Source organism: Thunnus albacares, chromosome 21 (assembly GCF_914725855.1).
Source record: "Thunnus albacares chromosome 21, fThuAlb1.1, whole genome shotgun sequence".
Lineage (NCBI taxonomy): Eukaryota > Metazoa > Chordata > Actinopteri > Scombriformes > Scombridae > Thunnus > Thunnus albacares.
Genome location: NC_058126.1, coordinates 3,251,518 through 3,278,989, shown reverse-complemented (window position 1 = coordinate 3,278,989; position 27,472 = coordinate 3,251,518). Strand labels below are relative to the sequence as shown.

At 38.4% G+C, this 27,472-nt stretch overlaps 1 protein-coding gene and 2 long non-coding RNA genes across 3 annotated transcripts; 2 read left to right on the top strand and 1 right to left on the bottom strand.

Moving 5' to 3' along the window:
* Positions 1 to 4,191: 4,191 nt before the first annotated feature.
* LOC122972309 lies at positions 4,192 to 8,563 on the bottom strand. The gene is made up of 3 exons (XR_006399717.1): positions 8,466 to 8,563; positions 5,233 to 5,274; positions 4,192 to 4,736 (listed from the first exon to the last, which is right to left on the bottom strand). It is a non-coding gene; the product is annotated as an uncharacterized LOC122972309 (long non-coding RNA).
* Positions 8,244 to 11,606, top strand: LOC122972295. Its single transcript, XR_006399704.1, has 4 exons — positions 8,244 to 8,662; positions 9,016 to 9,126; positions 9,961 to 10,029; positions 10,106 to 11,606. It is a non-coding gene; the product is annotated as an uncharacterized LOC122972295 (long non-coding RNA).
* Positions 11,607 to 12,556: 950 nt separating this feature from the next.
* LOC122972987 (zinc finger protein 208-like) lies at positions 12,557 to 26,466 on the top strand. The gene is made up of 7 exons (XM_044340433.1): positions 12,557 to 12,853; positions 13,887 to 13,991; positions 14,957 to 16,657; positions 17,652 to 18,337; positions 20,851 to 20,881; positions 22,296 to 23,567; positions 25,263 to 26,466. The coding sequence occupies exons 2-7, from the start codon at positions 13,974 to 13,976 to the stop codon at positions 25,752 to 25,754; spliced, it is 4,200 nt and encodes a 1,399-aa protein (XP_044196368.1). The 5' UTR covers positions 12,557 to 12,853; positions 13,887 to 13,973; the 3' UTR covers positions 25,755 to 26,466.
* Positions 26,467 to 27,472: the final 1,006 nt, after the last annotated feature.

The following is a 27,472-nucleotide window of genomic DNA, read 5'->3' as shown; positions in this document are numbered from 1 at the left end:
TTTTTCAGTTTTACAAACACAGTTTACACTTTCAAAAACCTTCTTTCAACCTTTCAGATCTTAGTTTTAATGTTTTAGATTATGGCACTAATGTCATCCCATAGATCTCAGGTCAGCAGGTCAGAAATATAATCTGGAAGTTTTCTAATGAAGGTGATTATTAAAATCTACTTTAAAACATTCTCATAATTAATACAGACATGTTTAAAGTGGGACTTTATGCATCCGTCTGTTGGATCATGTGAGTACTTTTAATGCAACTGCAGAAATAAAGAGGAATATTTGGCTTCGGTTGGTTTTGTCTTAATATTTTATGTCTCTGTACGTGAGCAGAAAAGGCAGCCGGGTGCCTGAAAGCTGCAAATTCAGTTTGTGCCAAAAGGTGTTTCATAACTCAATTAAATGTAAATTTGTTTTGGAGTTTGCATCACTCGAGCACAATATCAACTTGTGCAGGCAGGTCCTTCATTATTACCCAATCTGTGGCGCTGTGTCAAATAAAAACCTTATCTGGAGTTACAAAGTTAATCATTGAGCTTGTAAAAAGATTTCACTACATCGTCCATTTAGTAGCTGGAAAGAAGTCTTAAACCAGCAGTCAGGTGTCCGTATGAACAGTGAAAGAGGTTTTCCTCGCTGTAATCATTCCCCCTGTTCATACTGGATATTAAAAGATCCTTCAAATGTGCTTTCAGTGTAAGTGATGGAGGCCAAAATCCACAGTGTGTCCACACAGTCATTTAAAAGTCTGTGTGAAGCTTCTATTCAGCTTCAGCAGTCTGAATTAATCATATCAAGTGGATATCTGACACATTTACAGTCTGTTTAGCATCAAATTCCCTCTTTGTGTTTCCTCGGACAGTATTTCCCTGTTGAGCTGCAGGTGGAAGTATAGTAACAAAAAGAGGAACTTTGGCACTAAAAAGACTGTAACGTTGAAAGATATCTACTTGATTTGACTCTTTTGGACGCTGAAGCTTCATATTAGCTTCAGAAAAAGAATGTAGAGTAGTTAACATGCTAATGTTAGCTTCATTGCCGACTTAGTTAACATGCTAACATTAGGAATGCATGTAGCATGTTAGCTTTTTGTTTTGTTTATATGTGTACAGTGTTCATTTATTTATATTTTTTCATTACATTTATCATGTCATTCTTAACATGCATAGAGTTTGCATGGAAACATGATGCTAACATTTAGCTTGCATGCTGATGTAAGTATGTTTACAGACTAAGGATAGCATGTTAGCATTATGTCATGTATAGACTGAGTTTAGCACTGCGTCATTTTGGCAAAAAGTTGAACTGGAGCAACTTCTGCTGCAACACTAAAAAGACTGTAATGTTGAAAGATATCTACTTGAATTGACTCATTTGGACGCTGAAGCTTCATATTAGCTTCAGATAAACTTTTAAATACATTTTTTTGTATCACTTCCATTGTAAGTGCATTATGAAGGGATCTTCTAATGGTCAGTATGAACAGGAGGAATGATTACAGCAAGAAAAACAGGTTTAATGTTCATGTGGGCTCCTGACTGTTGGTTTAAGACACTTGAGGAACTGTGAACTCGTCCTTTAATGTACTAAAAGACGAAAGTTTGAACATCTATAATTCCACAAAGAACTGGATCAACTCCACTTGTTTCAAAGGTGTCAGTTTTATGTTTTATATCCAGTATGTCCGTCATATGAACTCTATGTTTTAGGGAAGTGCGTTATTTGTTTGATGCACATCTCACAGAACCACCAGTGTTGACACGGATCCAAACAGCCGAAAGTCATCCGATCACATTCCAACCAAAGTTTATTTGTTCTCAAATGACAAAAAACTCAATGTCACATAGTCAGTGTTCAACATAAAACACAAGTTAAAGTTTGTTACTTCTTATTTTATTTACATGTTTAAGACATGTTTGATTGGGGGGCATTAAAAGCTGATTTGCCTCTACAGGACTGATCCGGTCTGATCAGAGATAACGCAGCTCTGAATGCAAGATAAGTATGTAAGATATTCAGGAATGACGACATGTTCGTGTTCACAGGTTGAATAATGTGTCGTCTGCAGTCAGAGGAAAACATTTCACCTCCCTCATCGTAAGCAGCTTATCTCAGTTTGTTCCAGTTGAAATGAAGATTTCATTGATGAGTTTTCCACCTGATGGACACCTCAATCAATCAATCAATCAGTTTTTATTTATATAGAGTCAACACCTGGTTGATCCAGGTAAAACACACTGATTCACAGCCTCGCTGGGTTGCTTTTTACAGATCAGGGGAAAACTGCATTTTCCTCCTCTGCACCTCAGGCATCAAATAATCTGCATAAAGATATAAAATTAGACACATTTATATCCTCTGATGAGTTTAAGTGCGTCATAAAGAATGTGGTGATGGAGACATGTAGTTGTTTTTCTTGAGAGGCCTTTGAACAGCTGTTCTTCTGTTTTATTATGAATTTTTGTACATCATGTTGTATATACATATATATATATATATATATATATATATGTTGCATTTTAATATGTTGTGATTTTGTAGAGGGGCCTGGTCTCTATTGTTAAAGACATTTTTGATCTCTATCTCTATGGGACTTCCTAGTAAAATAAAGGTAAAATAATAAAACCTGGGGGGTGCTTTAAGGATGCACGATATTATCGGCACATCATCGGTATTGGCCGATAAAAGCTCTAAAATGAAATATCGGCATCGGCCATTTCTGCCGATTGCGAGAGGCCGATTTATTGCCTTCTTCTCCGCCGCCTGACTGCGCTTCCCTCCATGGACTGTTTCACCCTGACAGTCCCGGTGTTTCCTCCGCAGGCTGCACTTCACTCAAGCTGCCCGTCAGACCTGCTGCTTCTTCCCACTTTAACCCGAATAACAAACCGGGGCTCAGTGCTCCGGTTGGATCCACATGCAGAACGGGGGCTAACGTTAGTTGGGAGGCTAGCTGGCTGTGCTTCCCTCCGATAATGCTGCGGCTAATGCTCTGCTAGCCTCTCAGCTAACGTTAGCCCCGGCTCTGCATGTGGGCAGGTTCATTAAAGTTTTAAGGCTTGATACATTCTTCCTTCATATATTGTCTTTCTTGATCATACTTAGTATAATCTATGCTTGCATGCATAATAGTCTCTTCAGCCAGCTGGTAAATATATGTGCATATATCGGCATCGGCAATCGGCCACAGTGAGTTGGAAATATCAGCATATCGGATATCGGCAAAAAATCCAATATTGTGCATCCCTAGGGTGTTTGTGATTTTAATGGGTATAACAAATGTGTTTTTTTAAATACAGTACTGTGCAAAAGTTTTAGGCACTTAAACTAAATTGAGGATGCTTTAAGAATCCTGCATGAATAGTTTTTATTCATCAGTTAACTTGATACAAAGTTCAGTAAACAGCAGGAACTTAAAGTAAATCAATATCTGCTGTGAGCAGCTTTGTCGTAGTTCTCCTCAGTGTTTCAGGTACTCTGCAGGTCGGTTGTTCCTGCATCTTGGAGAAGTTGCTACAGTTCTTCTTCTGTCTCTTCATGTTAATCCCAGACTGACTCCATGACGTTGAGATCAGAGACTGAAGATGGTTCCTTATGACTCCGGCTGGATGTTTGTTATCATGCTGCAGATGATCAGACGTCTCCATGATGGTGTTACATTATGGAGAAGAATCTAAACATCTAAAGAGCCTAAAACTTTTACACAGTTAATTGTCATGTGGTGAGAGGAAGGTATGTGAGGCATTAACCACCCTGGAGATTTTACCCAATAAGACATCAGGTTCGTTATACTACAAAATAAGAGACGTGGTTCCATCCATCGATAAATCTTTATTTTAACAATAACAAATGAATAAAACAAAGAGTAATGAAGCATCCACACATGTATTAAACAGGCAACTAAAACTATCACACTGGTTAATGCCTCACATACTTTCCTCTTGCCACAGTTATTGTTTATGTTAATTAAAAGATGGTTTGTATTGTTTTCATGACTATAAAAAGAAACGACGTATCTCAACACATATTTAAGACACACAGCAAGTTTCCATCATCTATGTTTTCTATCATACATGATAGTTTCTCCTAGAAATTATGTTCATATACGACGACGATGCAACAGAAACACAACGCTGCTGCTGCTGCTGCTGAATCAACATGATGTTAAATGTTGAAATGTTTATTAATGTTTTGAGTTTCATATTAAGTTGCAAAAATGTTGATACTGAACATATGAGTGAAATGTTTGAACTGATCTCGCAGCACAATCTCCACTAATAAAAGATGTTATCATTAAACGTTATTAAACTGTTTCTGCTTGTGTTCAGACTCTGGTAACATCTTTCACTAACATGAACAAACCTGAACAAACAGTTTATTAATCTGCCGAGACAACATAACTGGGAAAACAGTTTAGTTGTATATGAAGATGTTTGCTGGGAGACGAGAGTTTTAACTCTCTGCTTTATCAGGTTTTGAGCCCAAAATAGAAAAATCTGGTTTCATAACAAAGCAGGTGAAGTGTTATTTCCTTCCTATTGTTGAGTGGAAATATCAACTTCGCTTTCTAGATAAGCTCAATATGAGGTGAATGTGAGGAGGAGACTTGGCTGAATCCTTCTCTCTGCAGGTGTGGCGTCGAGACAAAGCAGAGAACCTGTTTTTGTTCCAGTCGAGATGAAAAGAAACAAAGACGAACCTTCTTCTGATTTCACTCTGTGATGACGAAGTCCGAACTGCAACAGATGGTAAGAAGTGATGAAACCATCATCGGGATGTTCTGTGTGTTTGTGTAGATGAGCTGTGAGTTTAATGTGATGCAGTTTAATCTGAGAGACGAAGAGCAGAAGTGGAGATTTCAGAGTAAAAGCATGTTTGCAGGTTGGTAATAAAGCTGGATTATCAACCAGGGAAAGAAGGTGACTGACCAGGTCCTTCTGAATGGGTTTTTGGTCATTTAATTAATTGCACATTTGTTAATAAATGTGTTTCCAACAGTATAATGTTAACTGAAGCAGTACTTTGTTCAGCTGGCTGCAGAATAAGCATAAAAACTTTATCTATAAAACACCTTTCAGAACAGTGAACAGCACCACGATATAATGAAATCCAGCAAATTACAGAGAGATTTTTAAAGATACGTTTGAAGTAGTGGTTTGAAATGTGTGAAGTGAAAGCAGCAGAGACAGAAACAGAACAAAAGCAAAATCATATCTGTTCAGACCATCTTACCAGGAATTTTCACGCCTCGCTGTCTGAACTGAACTCTGAACTCTGTTGTGAGAAAATATAAAGTTAAATACCTGCAGCAGCAGATCATCAACCGTCATTTATTTAAAGAAATGATCAATTTACCTGTAATTAACCTTCTTTTTCTGCACATTAATGATGTTTCACATAGATTCAATATACAGTTATACTATACAGTTACTGTACATCATGTTTATAGCAGCTGAACTTTTCACTATTTAACACTGTTATAACACTGTCGTTCACAGATAAATGTAACCTGAATGCAACCTTTTAAATCAACTAATTAAAGAAATATGTCAACAAGCAGCAATACTGGAAACATGTTTAGGAGACTATATGTAATGTCATTAGTGATGTAAGGTCAATTTGCACAATATTGAAAAGGAAGATAAAATATAGAAAGTCAGATAAAAAAAAAAAAAATTCTAACAGGTTAAAACACAAGAAAATATTCATTTCAATCACAACAGATGTGCAGGCGAAGCCAAAAAAGCTCCAATAGAAGAGAATCAAACATTATCATCACAGCAGCATCATAATTCAGGAGCAAAACATCTATAATCCACATTAATAAACTCATCTGTGCAAACCAGAACCTACAATATTGTTCAAAATAGAAAAATACTAAAGTTAACAAGGAGGAATTTCTTTTCTGACTTCCTGTTATTTATCCTGTTCTGATGTCGGATGTTAAACTTGAGGTGAACGTGTGTAGAAATACTGTCAGCAGGGACAGTTTTGCACAAACAACATCATCACTTTTGTTCAAGTTGTTGTTGCAACTTGTATTTTTAATTTTCATTTTCTTAGATTCAGTTTTCTATTCACACACGTTATTACATGTTTATTCTCTCTTGGTTTCATGCTGCTGCTGCTGCTGCTGCAACACGTTGTTGTGCTTCTCCTGCAAAAATAAGTCAAAATGTCTGTTGAGAAGAAACATTTCAGGTGCACGTCAGAGTTTCTAGTGTGAAACGTTTGGAAATCATGTTTTTGCATGTTGCTTTCAGGACTCTGTTGCTCACTTTATGTAAGAAAATGAGCCTCATCAAACTATTTAAAGTAACAAATTACATTAATGAAGTTCTGTACTTACTGTAAGAACAATTTTAGGTACTTTACATCAATATTTCCATTTCATGCTAATTGATACTTTTCCTTTTTACTCCACTAAATGTATTTGACAGTTACTTATAGATTTCACATATAAAACATGCCCAGTTTATAAAATATGACACATTTTTAAATATTAAACTACCAGAATATAAAGTAGTGAAAATGAGCCTTTAAGTGCATTTAATAGTATCAGAAGTAATGACGGGATGGATAAAATACATCCCAGAATCCCTTGCAGCACATGATCTGTTTATGCCTGTAGACTCAGATCTGATGTGCTGTTAAATGTGTTCAGTAAACAACAACCAGCTGCTTTCCAGTTATCTGAATGCATCGTTAAAAAAAGGATAAACTGTTATCAGGTTAGACGCTGCAGAATGTCAAATATGAAGCTTTAAGTTCCTTAACGAGATAAAATCACCTGTTAATCTAATGCGACGTGTTTATATGACGACGCCCTGCGAGGAGGAAATAAATGTCCTTGGACTTTATTTTTAGATACCAGAAGGTTCAAAGTACAGCAGAGAGTAAGAACAAACTTCTCCGAGGCTCCGCAGACGTTTTTTTACACAGTTTTCAATCTAGATGCATTTATTTCATCAACTTCAAAGAAAAACTCTGTTTCTGAAAGAGCTGCTTTTATTACTTTGGATGCAAAAGGAAACAGGTAATTATGTTTTCTCACTTGGAAGGAAAAGCTCAAATATGACAGCTGTTAAAAGTATTTTTGTGAGTAATAATAACATAACAGTTTCTGCTTTTAGTCGATAAATTAGCAACATAATGAGGTTAAAATACTCGTCATGCATGCAGTGATTTCCGGACCTCAGGCTGTATCATGTGCAGGTTGATCCTCTGATTCTGCAGCAACAACAAGCTACTAATCTCTTTGTAAAGTCACTAGAAGTTGTGGGGACGAGATATTTAAGAGTGGAAAATGGACACTTTACTGGGAGGACTGGTTTCCAGAAAACACAACATATGAAAATGAAAATCAAAGATATTCAGAAGAGTCCAGAGTCCAGTGCAGTAAAACTCAAACTGCCTTCAGTAACAGACAGATTTAGTTATATTTTAAGTTTTTCTCCATAGATTCACTTTATTGTCCCCGAGTAGAAACACAAACTATTACATGTTGATTCTATCAGGTTAAAAATTCACTAATAAACAGTTAAAACAAACTGAGAATATGACAGAAAAGTTGCAGCTGTTTTGACTTCTTTCTGGGAACGATACTGTGTGGTTAGAGCTGGTTTTTATTTCTAAAAATTCAGTATATTTGCCAACATGATGCTGCATCTGATGTGTTGCAGCACCAGCACATATTTTTAAAATCGGTTTCTGTACGGTTGTTTGGCTTTGATTAGACAGTGAAATACAGGTTTGAGATATTTGTGATTTAGTTGAGTTTTTCTCTTTTTTTGCTGTTTCTGCTCCTCTATAATTCAGATGGAAATGTCGTTGTTTTTTTACTCCACTACATTTATTTGACGGCAGCAATAGTAAAACGCTATTTACACATGAAGTGATAAGAATTCAATAACAGGATGTATAATAGTGCAATAGTCACGTGGGCCAGTTATCTGCATTATGAGTACCTTCATTCAGCTGAGTAAACTTCTGTACTTTTAAAATACTGTATCATTTTCAGAATATACAGTAAGATATTGGAATATTTATTAGTTATGTGTAAACATGTAAGCAGCATTTCAGTGTTTTAACTACTTTATATTCACATTTGTGCATGTTTATCTTTAAGAATTCTTCATATTTTATATGTTAATGGATTCTGTGTGTAAAAATATTATTTTGTATAACAACACACTAAATATAAAGAAGCAGAAAACAGAAATACTCAAGTATTTAAAGGAATTTATAGTGTAAATAATGGATTATTTACTCAGTGTGCTATCATCACTCTCACTTAAAGGAAGTGAATATTTCCTCTGCTGCTGAACCACAGTCATGTTTGTTTTGCTGACGCACCTTTAGTTAATGATAAGTTAGATCAGGGCTGCACGAGGCCCAGTAGATCTGATACTGGTGACACTGGTTAAAACATAATTTAAGACGAGGGCTTTTGCAGGAACGCTCACCCAACTTTTGCTACATTTTACTGCGTATTGATAACTATGCTGTGACTCTCATTCAGGTGGTTTGTTGGTGTGAGACTCAAAATGAGGCTCTGCTATGGAGACGAGGACGGAAACTCTGCAGACGAGCAGCAGACGGTCGAGTCTGCGGCCTCCAGCTGCTCCAGAAACAGCGAGTGGCAAACATATCTGCAGAGCGAGTAAGACCAGATTCATGGTTTACCTTTTACACATGACATGACGGGATCATATTTCAAAATATGGTCAGATATGAGATGTTACACCTAGTTAATCCACTCAATACTCAATAATCAGATTAAATGTGGTCATGTTTGCATTACTTCTTATTACATTTTGTCAACAATTTCCCAGCATTGCAGCACTTTAACTTCCTTCAACATTAACCATAAAATATATTAGACACAAATCATTATTTTTCTTATCTGAAGGGGATGGTTATTGCTTTATAACAGACTTTATGACTCTTCTGTACTTGTGCTTCTGTCACAGCACAGTTCACTGTCTCACAAGATGACTTTAAACTCTCTTTCAGTGACGACAAACACACCAGAAGACTGAAGTTTTTTGGAGCCGTGTACCTGCAGTTCAATCACTCCAAAGAGCTGGTCGATGTAGACTACAGTTTGGAAACTTCATTTGCAAAGTACGATCACTTCTTCATGTGTGTAAAACACGTATAACAGGATTTTTATTACAAAAACATGAAACAAGAAATTATTTGACATTTAGGGCTTCTTGTGCAGACTTTATGAGAAGATCAATATCAACTTTATGTTTGTATGCTGAATATGAAGCTAGAGTAAGGAGGTGATTAGCTTAGCTTAGCTTAGCTTAGCATACAGAGTGGATCTACTGGCACCTCTAAAGCTCACTGATTAACATCTTATAGCTTGTTTGCTTAATCTGTATGTGTTAGTTAGTGAGCTTTAGAGGTGCTGGTCGCTGGATTTTGTTACTTTTAGACAGAGTCAGACTAACATTTCTCCTGTTTCCAGTCTTTATGCTAAGCTAAGCTAACCGGCTATTGACTGTAGCTTCATATAAAGCCTACAGACGTCTTCTCATCTAATTTCTTGGCAAGAAAGTAAATAAGAGTTACTTCACAAAACGCGGAACAATTTCTTTAAGCTTTTCTGTTTTACATTTCAGGAGTTTAAATTACAATTTCCCATTTTGTAATATCCATTTGTTATTTTCAATTTCCAAGTTTTCTTGATTTTTCTAATAATTAATTATTATTAACTTCAGTCAGTCAGCAGAAACAGGGTAGATGTTGGTAAGGCTGCAAATAAAGTTATTATCTTGAGTTTATTTATCATTTTCTCTTTTGATTTCTGGGTAAAATAATCCTCTATAGCGAATGCAATGACACAATGAATATGATGAAGATTAACTGGTAGATTTGTGTAGGAAAAAGTGTTTTGTGGCTTTATACAGTTCAGATATCACACATGCTGAGCTTCAGATCTACTTTCAGACTCGTGTGTGCGAGGACAAACAGTAAGGGATACCCTCCAGCTTTCTAGATCCAACCATGAACCTTACAGTAAGTTCATTTCTCATCCTTCATAAAACATGAGGTTTTCTTCAATGACACAAAATAATGGACGTATATTCCACAGGTTATGATGCTGTCAACTTATGAAGAATCCATGAAGAGAGGCCACTTGATGGGAAACTTCAGATTCAAATATAACTAATATCATTATATTTACAGTGTAAATTATACTTTTATCAAGTATGTCGTCAACTATATAAACCTGCATTATCAGTCATTGGCTTTTGTCCAGTTTCAATGATCAGAATCTAATTTGAAAACATACATTTCCGTTTTAATCCTGTCTGATCACTGAAACTCAACCTGATGAGTTTTCACTGTTGACAGGACCAACATTTAGTCAGAAGCAACATCATATTTTGTTATTTATGAGCCCTGAAAGGTATTTTTATGACAAGCAGATGACAAGGGAACATTTTACTATATATCAAACAGGTTTTGTTTAATATGTTTTCTCTTTTTTCTGTATTGTTCTCAGATTGTTTGTTCTCTTATTGGGTTTTTGGGTGGGGAATTATAGGTATGTCTATAGACTGATATATAGCTGTATGTACATATTGTTTGTGTTTATTAGTCAAACGCTTGTCTGACCCAACTGACAGTTATTTGGTTTTGTTTTAGGAAAAATGGTGAATATTTAAGGATTTGTCTTGAAGGTGATATTTGAGACTAGGGGCCTGTTTCACAAAGATATTTTAGACTTGTCAGTCTTCATTTTTCTCAGATTAGTCTAATATAAGTTAGACAGATTCACAAAAAGAAAGACAGACGTATTTTAAGCCTAAAAGGTTAGCTACCCCAAGACCTATGTTTCCATGGTGACTGGTAGCACAAAATAGAGGAAAAATGGCTCTAAATTTGTGTTTTTCTCACAATGTTGTGGAGCAAGTCACAAGAAAGCAAAGAGTTTTTTCATAGATGGTAAAATGTCCCAATAACTGTTGGATTTGTTAAGACAACAACCATTTTCTGCTGCAGTGTAGGGAGCCGAGAGATTTTAAGCAGTTGTTCAGTCAGCTGCGTTTTTTTAGCTTGAAAAAACTCTTAATTTAAACATTATGCATTGCAAATTGGTCCAACTTAAGATAGCGAGGAACTAGACAGATGAATTTAAGCTAAACCATAGTCCTCATGATCTAAAGATTATCTTTGTCTACAGTATTTTTGTGAAACTGGATGCTGTTATGATCAGGAACTTAGAAATATTGAGGTCACGATCATGATTGTTCCTCTAAAAAGCCGGAAAATCTTCAGTGCTGATTTCTTGTCATGGAAAAGTCTTGAAAAATTACAAAATTGTCCAAAATATTCCTGAAAACAAAACACTGTCCTGAAAAAATTTCATAATGTACAATAAACATGATCAGGCAGCCACATTTACACCTTTTTTAAAAAAAATGATCCTGTGAATGTTTTTTTGGTTGTCCTGGTAGGACTGAACCTGTAACTGTGAATCACAACGTCATTCTGTTTTAATGACACGTTTTAAGTGTTTGTCTGTTTAGGGAGCCCGTGTCACATAGCTACTGTCCTCTGCTGTGAGGCAATAAAGTATTTTAAAAATATGATTGTGTGTGTCTGTTTACACGTAAAACATGTTTCATTGCAAAGAGGGCAGAGCTGAGGAGGAATTAATGACATTAATAGAAGCCGTCATCTTCTACAAATGTCAAAAGTGTCTAAAGTAAAGTTTCTGACCATGTCAATACTGCCAAACACTTTCATTACCGTCATTATAATCATTTTCAACAGCTCTCTTGCCTTCATTAGTATTGTTTTCTTTCGCCACAACTACTTTTCAAACAGAGACAGAATAACCAGCACTTATTAATTGTTAGTAGTGATGTGGAGAAGGTGTTTAGAGAGGAAGTCAACTCCACCAAATAGTGATTTTTCCCTCTAAACTTCTCACATGCTTTCATTTCAATAAATGTTCAAATGATCCAATATTTCAGCAAAAATCAAAGATTAGAGAAAAAGTCCAAAAACTGAAAACAGATTTGTGTATCAGAACTTTGTTTTTTCTTCTTTCCTCTCCCATTAATCATCTCACGACCCCTCAGATTTATCTGCTGACCCTTTGGAGGGGCCCGACCCCTAGGTTGGGAACCACTGGACTAAACTAGCTAACTGTATATAAAGTAGTGTAAACTAGCTCCACCTCCAGCAGCTACAACAGTAACATGCTGCTCTAACACTGATGCTTCACTATTAATAATCTAATGATGTCATATATAATAATATATCAGTCAGAGGGACCAAACCACTACTTTTACTGCAATACTTTAACTACATCAAGCTCATAATACTTATGTACTTTTACTGTAATACTTTAACTACATCAAGCTCATAATACTTATGTACTTTTCCTGTAGGAGGATTTTTCATGCAGGACTTTTACTTGTAATGGAGTATTTCTACATTGCTATATTGGACTAATCCAGAAGATGGCGGTAATACACCTAAAAGCTGTTTGCCAACTGCCAATAAAAAACAGTAGAATAAGACGAGGCAGGAGCAGCACGAGAAGAGGAAGCAGCCTTGCATCCCTGCATGCACCGTCGTGTATGACTCTGGGTGCAGTAAAGTCCTCCTGCGGTCTGTGTTTCAGTTAAATGAGGGTTAAAAGTGACGCAGCGTGTTGACACCAAACAGAAGTGACTCAGCAGCTCCAGAAGCATGAATCTGAAGATAAAGTTAGATTAGTCTTTACTTTAGCTTCTCATGCTCACCGGCTCAGTTCAACTTTCCGGTGAGTTTATTGTGATGGAAACACGTTGAAGGAAAAAAAAACCCTCCACGATCAAAGCAGGTAATTAAAACTGGGGCTGCTAACCTCTAACAGGGACGTTTCTGGATAGTTTGGTGTCCACTTCTTGTTCCTGAGAGACTGATCTTTATCGCAGAATTCGCCGCAATTGATGTAAATTTGATGAAATTTGTCCCATATGGAAAATGGAGATAATCTGTACTCTGGATTAATGCTGGGCGAAATGGACAAAATCTCACAATGTCTTCGAACAAATCCCTCAATATCAATATTGCAACAGAGATTTTTGATAAATAATCATCAGTAATGTGGATGTGAGGACAGGAAGTGATTAAAGGCAAATAATAGAACAAGTACAACAGTCTGGTAAATTCAGAAAATTACATTATTTTACTGTAATGCAGTCTGTAAAACCAGTAAAAGACACTTTTGCCACATCACGATATTACAGTATCCAAAATATCGATACATTGTCCAGTCCTGCTCTAGATTTAGTCATTTGCGCTCTCGATATCGATTTCGCCAATCAGACAGAAGTTTGAAAAAGTGACGAAGACGTTTCCCGTCAGTTATGGATCCGATCCAAGTTTGATCCGAGGCAGCCAGGAAATGCACCACAACCATACTAAGAGAATATAATACATAATTAATATATTGATTTATGGGTTTTGGATATTTTTTTGTTCTGTAAATCATTTTAATCTGGAAAATAATTATTTTCCCTATCAATTATTTTGTTGATTATTTTCTCGATTAATCGATCAGTTGTTTGGTCTATAAAATGCTAGAAAACGGTGAGAGAAAAACATTAAATCATCACATTTAAGTAGCTAAAAGCAGCAAATAGTTTGGTTTATTAGCTCCAAAAAATGACTAAAACAATTATTCGATTATCAGAATAGTAACCAGTTAAGCTTCTGGTGATCAACTGATCGATCAGTCGACTAATTGTTGTATCTCTAGTGTGACGTAGGAAGAAACTGTTCCTGTGTCTGGTTGTTTTGGCATTCAGTGCTCTGTGGCGCCCACCGGAGGGGAGACGCTTATCACTTGTCTCTTTTTGATGATGTCACAGGTGACCGGCAGGAAGAGAAGCGTCTGGCGGAGGAACCGAAGAACTTAGTCGGCCATTTTGTCTCAACTCAGCCACTACAGAGACAAAATGGTTTCTTCACAAAAGGTGAGGAAAAATATCTCTGTAGTAACATTAAAGCTGCTGGTAATAATATAACATATTTGCAATTAGAATTGTTGTGACAGTCCTTATTAAGGATGGTCATAACGACTAATTTACCTGATGATTTAACAGAAATTTAAATTTAGACTAGTCTAAAAGTAAGAAAACACTCAGAAAACAGTCACAGCTGAGCTCAATTTAATCCATAACATGAAACATTTCTGACTAAATATAACATGTATTTAAGAGCCACTTGAAACCGTTAATCATGTTCTTCAATGATCAAATCATATCTCAAATGCCGCTGAAATTTGTGGCACTTTGCGCCGTGCATTATGAACATTATCCTACAAATAATGACAACAACTCACTAAATAAAAGTTATAGTTATAATAAAAGTTAAAATAACATTTAAAAGAATAACAAATATTAAAGAAAACAATCAGTCATCAGTAAAACTACCAATAATAGACCTACAAAAAATAACAATTAGGCCTACTGATCGACGTAACATTAGATTAAGAGTTTTTTTAGGCTACCAGTATTCAACAATGGCATGCTGTTGGCAGTCAGCTTCAAACAGCAGGTACACACACACACACACGACGTGGGAGGCCTACTTACTTGACTGACGAAACATTTTTGTTCGGCGAAATCAACACGTCAACATCTTCAGGTGAAAGGTGAGACCTCAGTCGATCAACAGTAAGTCCAGGAGCTGAAGAAACTCTCAGTTGGTTGGTTTGGAAAGCGTTGCGTCTGTCAGCATCACCACACATGTGGGTCTTCATTAGGTGGGATACAGGTAAGGAGGAGGTGCAGTTGTTTTGGTCCGCACCTGAATAGATCTCCCCAAATTAAACATACGAAGAGGGAAAATTAACCAGAGTTTGATTCAACTGGACTAAACAATACAGGTTTGGAAATGCCCTTACTGACCGTCTCTCTTTGTATCTTTGTTGCTATAGAAACATAAAGGCCAAAATGGATCAGAACCTCGTTCCTCTCAGGAGGGTGACAAAGCTGTCCCAGCATCAGGAAACGAAGATGAATCCCACAGCTGTGACCAGTGTGGAAAGATGTTTCCCACTGTCAAACAGCTAAACAGACACCAACTTATCCACACTGAAGAAAAACTGCACAGTTGTGACAACTGTGGCAGAAGCTTTGTCACTTCAGCAATTCTAAGAATCCACCAACGCATCCACACTGGTGATAAACCGTACAGCTGTGACCACTGTGGAAAAACCTTTCGCCATTCATCTGGTATTAGAATGCATAAATTAACACATACTGGTAAAAAACCATTCCCCTGTGACATGTGTGAGAAAACTTTCCCTTCATCATATCGTTTAAGAGAACACAAAAACACCCACACTGGATATAAACCCAACATGTGTGGCCAGTGTGGAAAATCTTTTAGCCACGCAGTAGCCCTAACAAGACACCTACGCACCCACACTGGAGAAAAACCGTACAACTGTGACCAGTGTGGGAAGGTGTTTTCTTTGTTGAGTACCTTAACAGTACATAAACAAAGCCATACTGGAGAAAAACGGTTCTGTTGTGACCAGTGTGGGAAAACTTTCACAACAGCATCTAACCTCAAAGACCACCAACAGGTCCACAGTGGAGAGAAACTGTACTGTGAGGAGTGTGGAAAAGCCTATAGCTCGGCACAAACCCTGAGGGTACATAAACTCATTCACAAAAGAGAGAAACGCTTCCGCTGTGACCAGTGTGAGGAAGCTTTCACTTTGCCAACTGACCTCAGAGCCCACCTACATACCCACTTTGGAGATAAAGTGCACCGCTGTGACAAGTGTGATAAAGGTTTCAAGACATTACGTAACCTCAAAATGCATCAACTTATCCACACTGGAGAAAAACCCTTCTGCTGTGATCTTTGTGGAAGAGCCTTTAACCAGAAAGTAGCCCTAGTACAACATCAACACATCCACTCTGTGGAAAAACCCTACAGCTGTGACCAGTGTGACAAAGTATTTGCTAGACGAAGTTATTTGAAGTTACACCAAAGCATCCACAAAGGAGAAAAATCTCACAGGTGTAACCAATGTGGAGCGTCCTTCTACCGTCATATAAACTTAAAACGACACCAACGCATCCATACTGGAGAAAAACCGTACAGCTGTGACCAGTGTGGCAAAGCTTTTGCTTTGCGTAGTAACCTACGGATTCATCAAAGAGTCCACAAGGGAGAAAAAACACACCGTTGTGACAAGTGCGACAGAGCTTTTACTTTACGAGATCAATTAAAAAGACACCAATTGACCCACTCTGAGAGTAGGCTGTACGGCTGTGAACAGTGTGGAAAAACCTTCAAACAGCCAACCACCCTAAAAAGACACCAGCGTATGCACAGTGGAGAGGATGTGTACTGCTGTGAACAATGTGGGAAATGTTTCCCAATGTTCTCGAGCTTAAAGGCCCATCTATTCGTCCACACTGTGGAGAAAACACACCGCTGTGACCAGTGTGGGAAAACTTACAAGCATTTAAACAACCTAATATACCACAGACGAAGCCACACTGGGGAGAGACCGTACAAATGTGACCAATGTGAGAAGACATACAAAGATTCAAGCACCCTAAGAACCCACAAGCTGATCCACACGGGAAAGAGACAGTTCAAGAGCAGCCATGATGAGGTATGTAAAACTGAGTCCAAGTTAAAATGTCAATATGTTATGCACGCTTTTGCTATCAGATCAGTTTCAGTTATTTCTGGGTGGAAAGGTACAGGAAGACGTAACGACTAGAGATGCACCGATCGATCGGCTTCTGATTGAAACTGGCTGATTTTCAGCTGATTGGCCATGACCGGTGACTGGCCGATCAGTCTCATATATCAGATTTTTTGCCGGTCAACTTTAAAAATAAAAAACATGTTGTTGGATAAAGTTGGATATACTGCAGTTCATTTGGTTGGATTTATTTGTACAAAAAACACTTTTGACTCCCTCTTCAGGCAGTGAGAGTAATTACAAAAACACCGTTGACGCGTGCTTATGTCATAGGCTCGGCCCTAGCCTGCTCAACTGCTATTGTTGTGGCTGTAAAACAGTGGATAAATTGTTTGGAAATTAAACTACTATACTATTTTAAAGCCTGACCTTTTTTGGGGCCGATACTGATATTAGTGAGTAAAAAAATGTCTATTGATATATCGGCCGATATTCTCACATCTATGTAAATACACATTTTTTGCAATGATCTCTCAAATGTGGTTATCAAACACTTGTGACAAATATATGTAATGGAGGCAGGATATTTTACAGTTTAACAATAAACTCTATTGTATATAATATATATAACTTAAGAAAAGAAATCTCTGCATATTGGACAACATATATACTGATACCGATATATCTGTGATAGGCTCTAATATTTTTATGTTAGTGAGTTTATTTGACTGGATACTCATACTGGATATAATCTAATTTTCTCAATGCATACAGTATTTAAAACCTTCAGTTATCATATAACCTTCCTGAGTTGTCAGATGATATGAACGCTCATAAGTTCTTAACATGGGAATCTTTCCCATCCGTCCAACATAGCATAAATGTGACAATAGCCTCCATTTTAAAATCCTGCAGCAAACACTGACTTAAGCTCTCTCTGTATGTTTCTGTGTTATAGAAGCAGAACGGCACAAATGGACCCAATTCTTCCTGTCAGCACGCTGGCAATGATAAACCTTACACCTGTGACGAGTGTGGAAGAACCTACAGCCAGAAAATAACCCTGGACAGACACCAACGTATGCACACTGGACAGAAGCTGCACCACTGCAAACAGTGTGGGAAAAGTTTCCCCTTAATATCTTCACTTAAACTTCATGAAGTTGCGCACAGTGGGGTTAAAGCGCACCACTGTGACCAGTGTGGCTCCTCATACACCACTGCTGGTAGTCTCAGAAGACACCAACTTGTCCACACTGGAGAGAAACCCTACCAGTGCAGGTACTGCGAGAAAACCTTCAAAACAACATTTGAGCGTACAAGTCATGAACATGTCCACGCTGAGAAACTGAACAGCTGTGACAAGACTTCACATGACAAACAAAAACATACCCTCCCTGCTAAAAAACTGTTTCACTGTCACAAATGTGCACAAAAATTCTCTACATTACCAGCTCTCACCAAACATCAGTGTGAATATGTTAAGAGGAAATCGTACTGGTGTGAAGAATGTCAAAAAAGCTTCCCGTCCACAGACCACAGGAAGACACACAACGCATCTGGATCGACAGGAAGTTCCTCTTCTGGCTGCAAGATCAAACTTAAACAACTTGAGATCAAGCTCCACAGAATTCAGATTGAATCGCTTTAATGTCTCAGCTGATCACAAAAAAAAGCAGGGAAGCTCTTTTGAAATGAGAGCAGGAGGCACATTAGACAGCAGGTATGACATTCAGTCCTGCCACTATATAATCAAGTAGCAGCGAGTAGTTTAATTTTTATTTTTTGTTGGAATTCAGACGGAAAACTATAACTGTCTCAGGTACAGCTGGAGGTAACTGATGCCGAGGTTTGAAGACTGATCAGGCACCAAAACGCTGCACAGATGTTTATGATTGTACGAGGAGGAATTTTACTGCTCTGGAAAGTGATCACAGCAGTAATGATTTAATATTTTGAGTGCCTGACAGACAGTAGAAATACGTGTTAGAGCTGCAACAGTTAGTTCAATAATAGATTAGGAGTCATTCTACCAAACGGGTGCCATTTGGGTCTGCAATGTTTGATGAGGTGCAAAAGGCGCAAAATGCAATTCAAAATTCAATTCTTCAACTGGGGCCTCTGTCAGTGTCTGAGCTGTGAATGTTTCTATCGTCACTGTGTGACTTGTGACTCAAGTTATAACGTTAAAACCCAGTTAGAATCAGGTAGCTTTAGCATCTGCAGCTAGCAGTCTGTATGTATCTCGGCTTACGATTCATTGTCCAGCAACTCCTCGTAGTGAGCAATATTGTAATATTAATTAGAAATCATGAAGTGGAAATGAAATATTTTGTTACGCACAAAGTTACAGAAGTGTATTTCAACACTGTATATTTAACATGAAGGGGAAACTATTGAACATGTGTTTGTAGATTGTTTTCATGCTGCTTCTTTTAGGTCTGATTTACAGAACCTTTCAAAAGATATCATACCAACAAATATTGATATTACTCATCTTTAACAATCACAGTTTCTGTGCAGATGAAACTTACATAATTAACTTGGTTAATATCTTTGTAAAATATTATATGTATTATGTATTATAAGCAAGCGGCAACCTCCGGGGCTGTAAAATGAAGCCAATGCGGAAGTGTCAATAACTGCAGTTACTTGAATGGCCACTTAAGGCTCCAAAAGCGAGTCATTCTCCATCGACCCCCATGTTAAAATGTCCAACTTTACAGCAGAAATAAACATGTTTACAGCCTGGTACAAAAAACGGTTTTGGTCTCTGTAGCTAATGTCCCCTTTCATGACAACTGTACGGGGGGTGATTCTTTTTATAACTCACCCGTTTAAGTTTTATTAAGCCGTAAAGTTATGCATAATGAAGGACATGGCTGCTTTGAGTGACAGATCCACCAGTCGCTAGGTGGCTTGTTTCAGCCATTCGGCCCGCCTCTTTGCCCATTTTTGATTGGCTGGGAGTTAGGCAGCGTCACGCGCTGCCAAGATGGCGAGGGCCGGAGCGGCTCACTTTGAGCTTCAAAACCGCTCCTCAGAAACCAACGGGTGACGTCACGGTAACTACGTCCATATTTTTATACAGGCTATGATTATAAGTCACGTAAATATCACGACTGCCTCCTTCTGGTTTTCCTGGTTTTTCGCGGCACTGTCCGCCCGCCAATAATAACAGTAGAAGAAGAAGAGGAAGGGTCACATAATGCTTGCTGTGTTCAGGCTGCACGTAATCCTAACGTTACCGTGCTGTATTCCAGTTAAAAGGCTCAAAAATGACGCAGCTCGTTGACACTAGACAGAAGTGAGTCAGCAGCTCCAGAGGTAGGTAGCTGAAGCTAAAGTTAAAGTTAATCTTTACTTTAGCTTCTCATGCTCACCGGTCCGGTTCAGATGTACGCGCTGAAGAAAACCGGGTTTGCCGAACTCTAACAGGTACATTTCTGGATAGTTTGGTTTAGTTTCCACATGGAAAATGGAGAAGAGCATGCTACAGAGCCCGGGAGACCATGGAGAAAAAAACCCGAATTTGTACTCTCGATTAAATGACTTAGCTATTGATTTAGCAAGTCATGCTCTTGATTTAAAGTGTAGCTGCACCCCGGGTCTGAGCCTAACGCGACCCACTGCATAATTTTGAAAAATGCTATAAAGTGGGCGAGGGGCTGAGGAGAGGAGAGGAAAGGAGGGATGACAGGACAGACATTGCTACCAGCTAGTAACTGCAGGAACAGACAGTTGGAAGGGCTGCAGGGTGAGATGTGAGGAGATTTCTGTTGTTTTTGTGGCCGCCAGCAGCGATTCTTTTCGTGGACCCCCTCCAGCAGACCAGCACCTGTCTCTTATCAGCATATATTTGAAAACCTCTCTAACGGTCGACTCTACGTCAGCATTGTTCCCGCCTTTTCAGGGCTGATTGTAAACAGCAGATGACAGATTGAGCCATGAAATGCTGATTTTTTTTTTTTTTTTATATATATATAAATTCTGTGTTAATGTCAATATTAACACCAGTATTGATGTGTTTCATCACAATACTTTCATATGATTTAGTTTACTGCTCAAAAAACATGTTTTAGTGTGCAGCACCTCTTAAATGATTTGTGCACTCAATTTAATAATTTATGTTAATATCATTTCTGGTCTGTGGGAAGAAGCCGGAGCACCCTGAGAGAACCCAAACAGGTACGACAAGAACATGTAAACATATATGTATAGATATACTGTATATATTATGTGTTATATCCTCTTATGCGTCTTTTATGTGTTTCCATTACATGGCACCAACTGGACTCGACTCTACTCACTTTACATTACTGGATCTCTTTCCATTACACATAGTACCCTTCAATGTAGGGCGGGGTTTGCAGTGATGACCGTCGCTGATTGGTTGAACACACACAGCACAGCTGCTTCAACTTGTGTGTAGCTTCATTCATAAAACAAGGAAGTGCTCTTGTATCGACCAGTTTAGGACAAAGGGAAGGACATTTCTCCTCTTTGATTATGTTAAAAGTAAAGGCTTCCTGACTCGTTTTAAAAGAGATGGGAGAGATAGAGTGGCGGTGGTCGAGCGAGGAGCTACGATAGAGAAAGCCTACCATTGATAAGCGCCTGCCAGACCATCCATGCTACCAGGTCAATTGTCTCTTGTTGATGATGTCACAGGTTATTAGCAGGAAGAGAAGTGTCTGGCAGAGGAACTGAATGACTTAGTTGGCCATTTTGTCTCAGCTCAGCCACTATAAGGACAAAATGGTTTCTTCACAAAAGGTGAGCAAAAATATCACTGTAGTAACATTAATGCTGATCTGCTGGTAACAATACAATAGCATGGGTGTAAGTTATTTAGTGATATATGCACCTTGGAAATATTTCCAAAGGTCTCAGTAAAAGTCACACGAATCTTTTGAAGATTTTTATGGTCGCACGTAAATTTTTTTTTTTTTTTTTTTTTACAAAATTCTGGCTCCAGAAGAACCCTCCCACCAAAAACCAGTCTCACCACAAGGTCCTGTTAGTAGCTGTTATGAAGCTTTCAGTCACATCACACAGTCTTCCTCAGCAGATGATGTTTATTCAGTATTCATGAACTTTGAGAGGCTCAATACCTGTTTTTAGTCACAGTAGAGGTCAGTGGATCACCAAAATGCCTGCAAAACTGATACTCCCATCAGCCTCCCCTGCGCTTAGTGTTCAGTCAGTGTTCAAAATGTAGACCATAGAACTGAAAAACATTAAATCACATTTGAGGAGCTAAAAGCAGTAAATATTTTTGGCATATTTGCAAACAATTATTTGATTATCAAAATAGTTGATGATAAAATGTCTGTCACATGTCAGATCAAGGTTAAATCATGTTCCCATTACAAATGAACTGCTCCAGAATTCGTTAGTAGTTGGACTGAGACCACTTTCTCTAAAGGGTCCCAGTGCAGTTGTTTTAGTCCGTACCTGAATATGATTGCTGTGTTCAGATCTACCCAGATTAAACATATGAAGAGGGAAAATTCACTAGAATTTGATTCAACTGGACTAAACAATACAGGTTGGGAAATGCCCTTACTGACTGCCTCTCTTTGTATCTTTGTTGCTATAGAAATGTAAAGGCCAAAATGGATCGGGACCTCGCTTCTCTCAGGAGGGTGACAAAGCTGTCCCAGCATCAGGAAACAAAGATAAATCCCACAGCTGTGACCAGTGTGGAAAGATGTTTCCCACTGTCAAACAGATAAACAGACACCAACTTATCCACACTGGAGAAAAACTGCACAGTTGTGACAACTGTGGAAGAAGCTTTTTCACTGCAGCAAAACTAAGAATCCACCAACGCATCCACAATGGTGATAAACCGTACAGCTGTGACCACTGTGGAAAAGCCTTTCGCCACTCATTCAGTCTTAAAATACACAAATTTACACATACTGGTGAAAAACCATTCCCCTGTGATATGTGTGAGGAAACTTTCCCTTCATCATATCGTTTAAGAGAACACAAAAACACCCACACTGGAGAAAAACCGTACAACTGTGACCAGTGTGGGAAGGTGTTTTCTTTGTTGAGTACCTTAACAGTACATAAACGAAGCCATACTGGAGAAAAACGGTTCCGTTGTGACCAGTGTGAGAAAGCTTTCACAAGAGCTTCTAACCTCAAAGACCACCAACAGGTCCACAGTGGAGAGAAACTGTACTGTGAGGAGTGTGGACAAGCCTATAGCTTGGCACAATCCCTGAGGGTACATAAACTCATTCACAAAAGAGAGAAACGCTTCCGCTGTGACCAGTGTGACAAAGCATTTGCTAGACAAAGTTATTTGAGGGTACACCAACGTATCCACACTGGAGAAAAACCTCACATGTGTGACCAGTGTGGAACATCCTTCTTCGAGTATATACACTTAAAACAACACCAACGCGTCCATACTGGAGAAAAACCGTACAGCTGTGACCAGTGTGGCAAAGCTTTTGCTGCACTTGGTAACCTACGAGTTCATCAAAGAGTCCACAAGGGAGAAAAAACACACCGTTGTGACAAGTGCGACAGAGCTTTTATTTTACGAGGTCAATTAAAAATACACCAGTACACCCACTCTGAGAGTAGGCTGTTCAGCTGTGAACAGTGTGGAAAAACCTTCAAACAGCCAGCCACCCTAAAAAGACACCAGCGTATGCACACTGGAGAGGATGTGTACTGGTGTGAACAGTGCGGGAAATGTTTCCCAATGTTTTCGAACTTAAAAGACCATCAAGTCGTCCACACTGTGGAGAAAACGCACCACTGTGACCAGTGTGGGAAAACTTACAAGCATTTAAACAGCCTAAGACACCATAGACGAAGCCACACTGGGGAGAGACCATACAATGATGAGGTATGTAAAACTGAGCCCAAGTTAAAATGTCAATATTTTATGCATGTTTTTGCTATCAGATCAGTTATTTCTGGGTGGACTGATTAGATCAGGGGTTTCAGGGCAGATATCTGCATATGAATAGATGGAAGAGAATGTCAAGCATTAGTGATGACTTAAAAATAATGAAAAAGTTCATATGCTTGTTCCTTGTCTTACAATTTGTGTCATAATCATGCCCTTAACTCTACAGTTCCCATAATGCTTTGGGGGATATATTCATTTTGGAAAATCGATGCCATAAAAATTCATTGTAGCCATGGATGTACAGACAACTATCACTGGATTACTTTGATACTGCAGGGAGTGTTCAGTCCCTCCAGGAATTTGTGATTTTACATTTACAATAATTAAAGCAAATTCAAAAAATCAAAAAATATTTGCGAGAGCTTGCAGTTTTGCTAAATTACAGCGACTTTTCTGTATGAAATGATCAAATCAACAGACCGCTTGTGATTTGGACCAATTGTCACATTTCGTGTCGTGGTAACTTACATTACCGCAACATTCAGGTAGAGGATGGACAGATCTCACCTGCCAACCAAAATGATGCCATAGACCGAGCAAAACAATAGAGACAGAGTGCAGTTAAGTCCCGCCCACCCTGGAGGGGAAAACAATTCATTGCTCTCCTCTGACTTTGTATTGAGAGAAGGTGCTTCTGTCTGCTAGCAAACAACAGAAAAATTCTTAAAAGCTGCTGTGAGGTGAGATGCACTACTAACAGGGTAAAGAACCAAGAACTAAGTTTTTATAAGCCGTTGAACCGAAAAACTGAGGCTTTAAGAAGACAAAAGTGGATAATGTTACAGGGCCTGAGCCTGCAGCTCAAAAACCTCCATAAAAAATGCTGCTAGTCACAGAGAACATGCAGGTTGAAAGTAAAAATAGAACAGCTGTTTAATTGAAAGGTATGCAGCGTATGTAATAGACGTTTAAATCACAGAATAGCTGACCTGCGTTCAGATTCTGTTTAAAATTTGCACTACATTTAGATGGAAACCTTGGTATTGTAAAGGGAGCACACAATGTGATCGATCGATAAATCTCCTGCTGGGATGAATCAGATCGATCCTGATGCATCTCATCTCATGATCAATGTAGGGATGTTTAGTGGATAACAGTTGAAACAGTGTCCACACACATTTCTGGCCTTTCCTGTGTGATGGAGGACCATGGCTTGATTTCCCTCGAGCTCAATAAGATGTCAGCAGAAGTTTGTCATATCAGAGTTACTGTAATTACAAGTTTTCAAATTGTAAATAGTGTTCATGTCAACATCCAAGTAATAATGTCAGCTAGGGAATTGGGATTTTTTTTTTTTCAGAAAGGCCCAATTATATTTTCAGTTCCTGAAAAGTAAACAAACATCACGTCAGCCTAAGTTTGTCATTTAGTGTAATTAAATCCAAATTTAATAGATATAATGTAATTTTGTCAATACACACAGTATTGAAAACCTTCATACAACCAGCTCAGCTATAGTACAACCTTCCTGAGTTGTCAGATGATATGAACGCTCATAAGTCCTTAACACGGGAATCTTTCTGATCTTTCCCATCTGTCCAACATAGTCTAAATGTGACAATAGCCTCCATTTTAAAATCCTGCAGCAAACACTGACTTAAGCTCTCTCTGTATGTTTCTGTGTTATAGAAGCAGAACGGCACAAATGGACGCAGCAATGATAAACCTTACACCTGTGACGAGTGTGGAAGAACCTACAGTCAGAAAATAACCCTGGACAGACACCAACGTATGCACACTGGACAGAAGCTGCACCACTGCAAACAGTGTGGGAAAAGTTTCCCCTTAGCATCTAAACTTAAACTTCATGAAGTCGTGCACAGTGGGGTTAAAGCGCACCACTGTGACCAGTGTGGCTCCTCATACACCACTGCTGGTAGTCTCAGAGGACACCAGCTCGTCCACACTGGAGAGAAACCCTACCAGTGCAGGCACTGCAAGAAAACCTTCAAAACAACATTTGAGGGTACAAGTCATGAATGTGTCCACACTAAGAAAAGCTTCCTGCCCTCAGACCACAGGAAGACACAGGATGCATCTGGATCGACAGCAAGTTCTTCTTCTGGCTGCAAGATCAAGCTTAAACAACTTGAGATCAAGCTCCACAGAATTCAGATTTAATTGCTTTAATGTCTCAGCTGATCACATAAAAAGCAGGGAAGCTCTGTTGAAGCGAGAAGCAGGAGGCACATTAGACAGCAGGTCTGACATTCAGTCCTGCTACTATATAATCAAATAGCAGCGAGTACTTTAATTATTGTTTTTGTTGGACTGAAAACTGAAAAACACTAAAAATGCTGCGTTGGTGAAAGCGTGTTGTTTCAGGTACAGCTGGAGGTAACTGATGCCGAGGTTTGAAACCTGATCAGGCACCGAAACGCTGCACTGAGGTTTATATTTGAAGAATTTAACTGCTCTGGAAAGTTATCACAGCAGTAATGATTTAATGTTTCAAGAGCCTGGCAGACAGTAGAAATACGTGTTAGAGCTGCAACAGTTGAGGTTAGTCTGTTGAAAGAAAATCAATCAGTACAATTTTGATATATAAATTAAATATCTTAATGTTTCAGATTGTTCCAGACAAAACAAGCAAATTGAAGATGTTACTGTGGCCTCTGAGAAATGCCATTTTGCTTTGCTATTTTTTAACATTTCATATATGGGTTAATTGATAAAATATTGATGAAATCCGTTTAATTTTTTCCATGTTCCGTTTGAATTGTTCTGAATTCTATGTTTTATGATCTAAGCTCATTTTTATCATCAGAAAGTGTGTATTCATGTGGTGGATGAAGAAAATTTCAACAGTTCAATAAAAAGTATTCAAATTTAATCATACATTGAATGAAATTAATATATGTGTATATATATTTATATACACATATAAGCAATGCGCGAATTAAAGTTTTTTAATACTGTCACCCACCTGACCCATTTATGAGAGCCAACCTGCAAAAATATGCTTTAATCAAACCACCTGAACTGGCCCACAAACCACCGACTCTCTCTCTCTCTCTCTCTCTCTCTCTCTCTCTCTCTCTCTCTCTCTCTCTCTCTCTCTCTCTCTCTCTCTCTCTCTCAAACGCTGCATCCTTCACATCTTAACAGTGAAGTTTAACAAAATACTAGCCTACACATCTGGTCTGTACTGTCTTTTTTAAAGCCTAGTGTAGCTGCTCTGTGTAGAAAAAGAACAGAGTTTTAACCAATTTTGACGCACTTCGGGGTGGGGTATATTTTGCTCCTCTCCTGTAAAAGACAAAATAAAGTTTCAATAGAATAACATGTAAATAAATAACAAGTGTGCTGTTTTTTCCTTTTTTTCATTTTAAACCTTATGATACATTATCATTGTTTAAAGCGAAACAACAGCTATATTCTGTGTAGAAAGATAAATGGACTGTACTTATATAGCACCTCTCTAGTCCTCTGACCACTTAAAGCGCTTTTTATCACATTCACCCATTCACACACATTCATAGGCTGAATGGGTACAGGGGCTACCATGCAAGGTCCCAACCTGCCCATCAGAGGGAGTCTAATCATTCACACACTGATGGCACAACCATCAGGAGCAATTTGGGGTTCAGTATCTTTCCCAAGGACACTTCGACACGTGGACTGGAGGAGCCGGGAATTGATCCACCAATCTTTTGATTAGTGGACGACCTACGCTACCTCCTGAGCCACAGCCACCTAGAAACACATTAGATATGCAGGGTTATGCTTTGATAGTATGTTTAATTGATGCGTGTCCTGTGATCTATGTCCAAAACACACATCAGCATCCTCTTATCATTTGTGAACACAATGCCATGAGCCTCTGCTGTCGTATCCTC

Bases quoted from the DNA above. Each gene is read 5' to 3' on its own strand.
- LOC122972987 (XM_044340433.1), top strand. The intron at 18,338-20,850 runs GCTTTAATGTCT...GTCTGTGGGAAG, and splicing joins CACAGAATTCAGATTGAATC to AAGCCGGAGCACCCTGAGAG. The intron at 23,568-25,262 runs GTATGTAAAACT...TCTGTGTTATAG, and splicing joins AGAGACCATACAATGATGAG to AAGCAGAACGGCACAAATGG.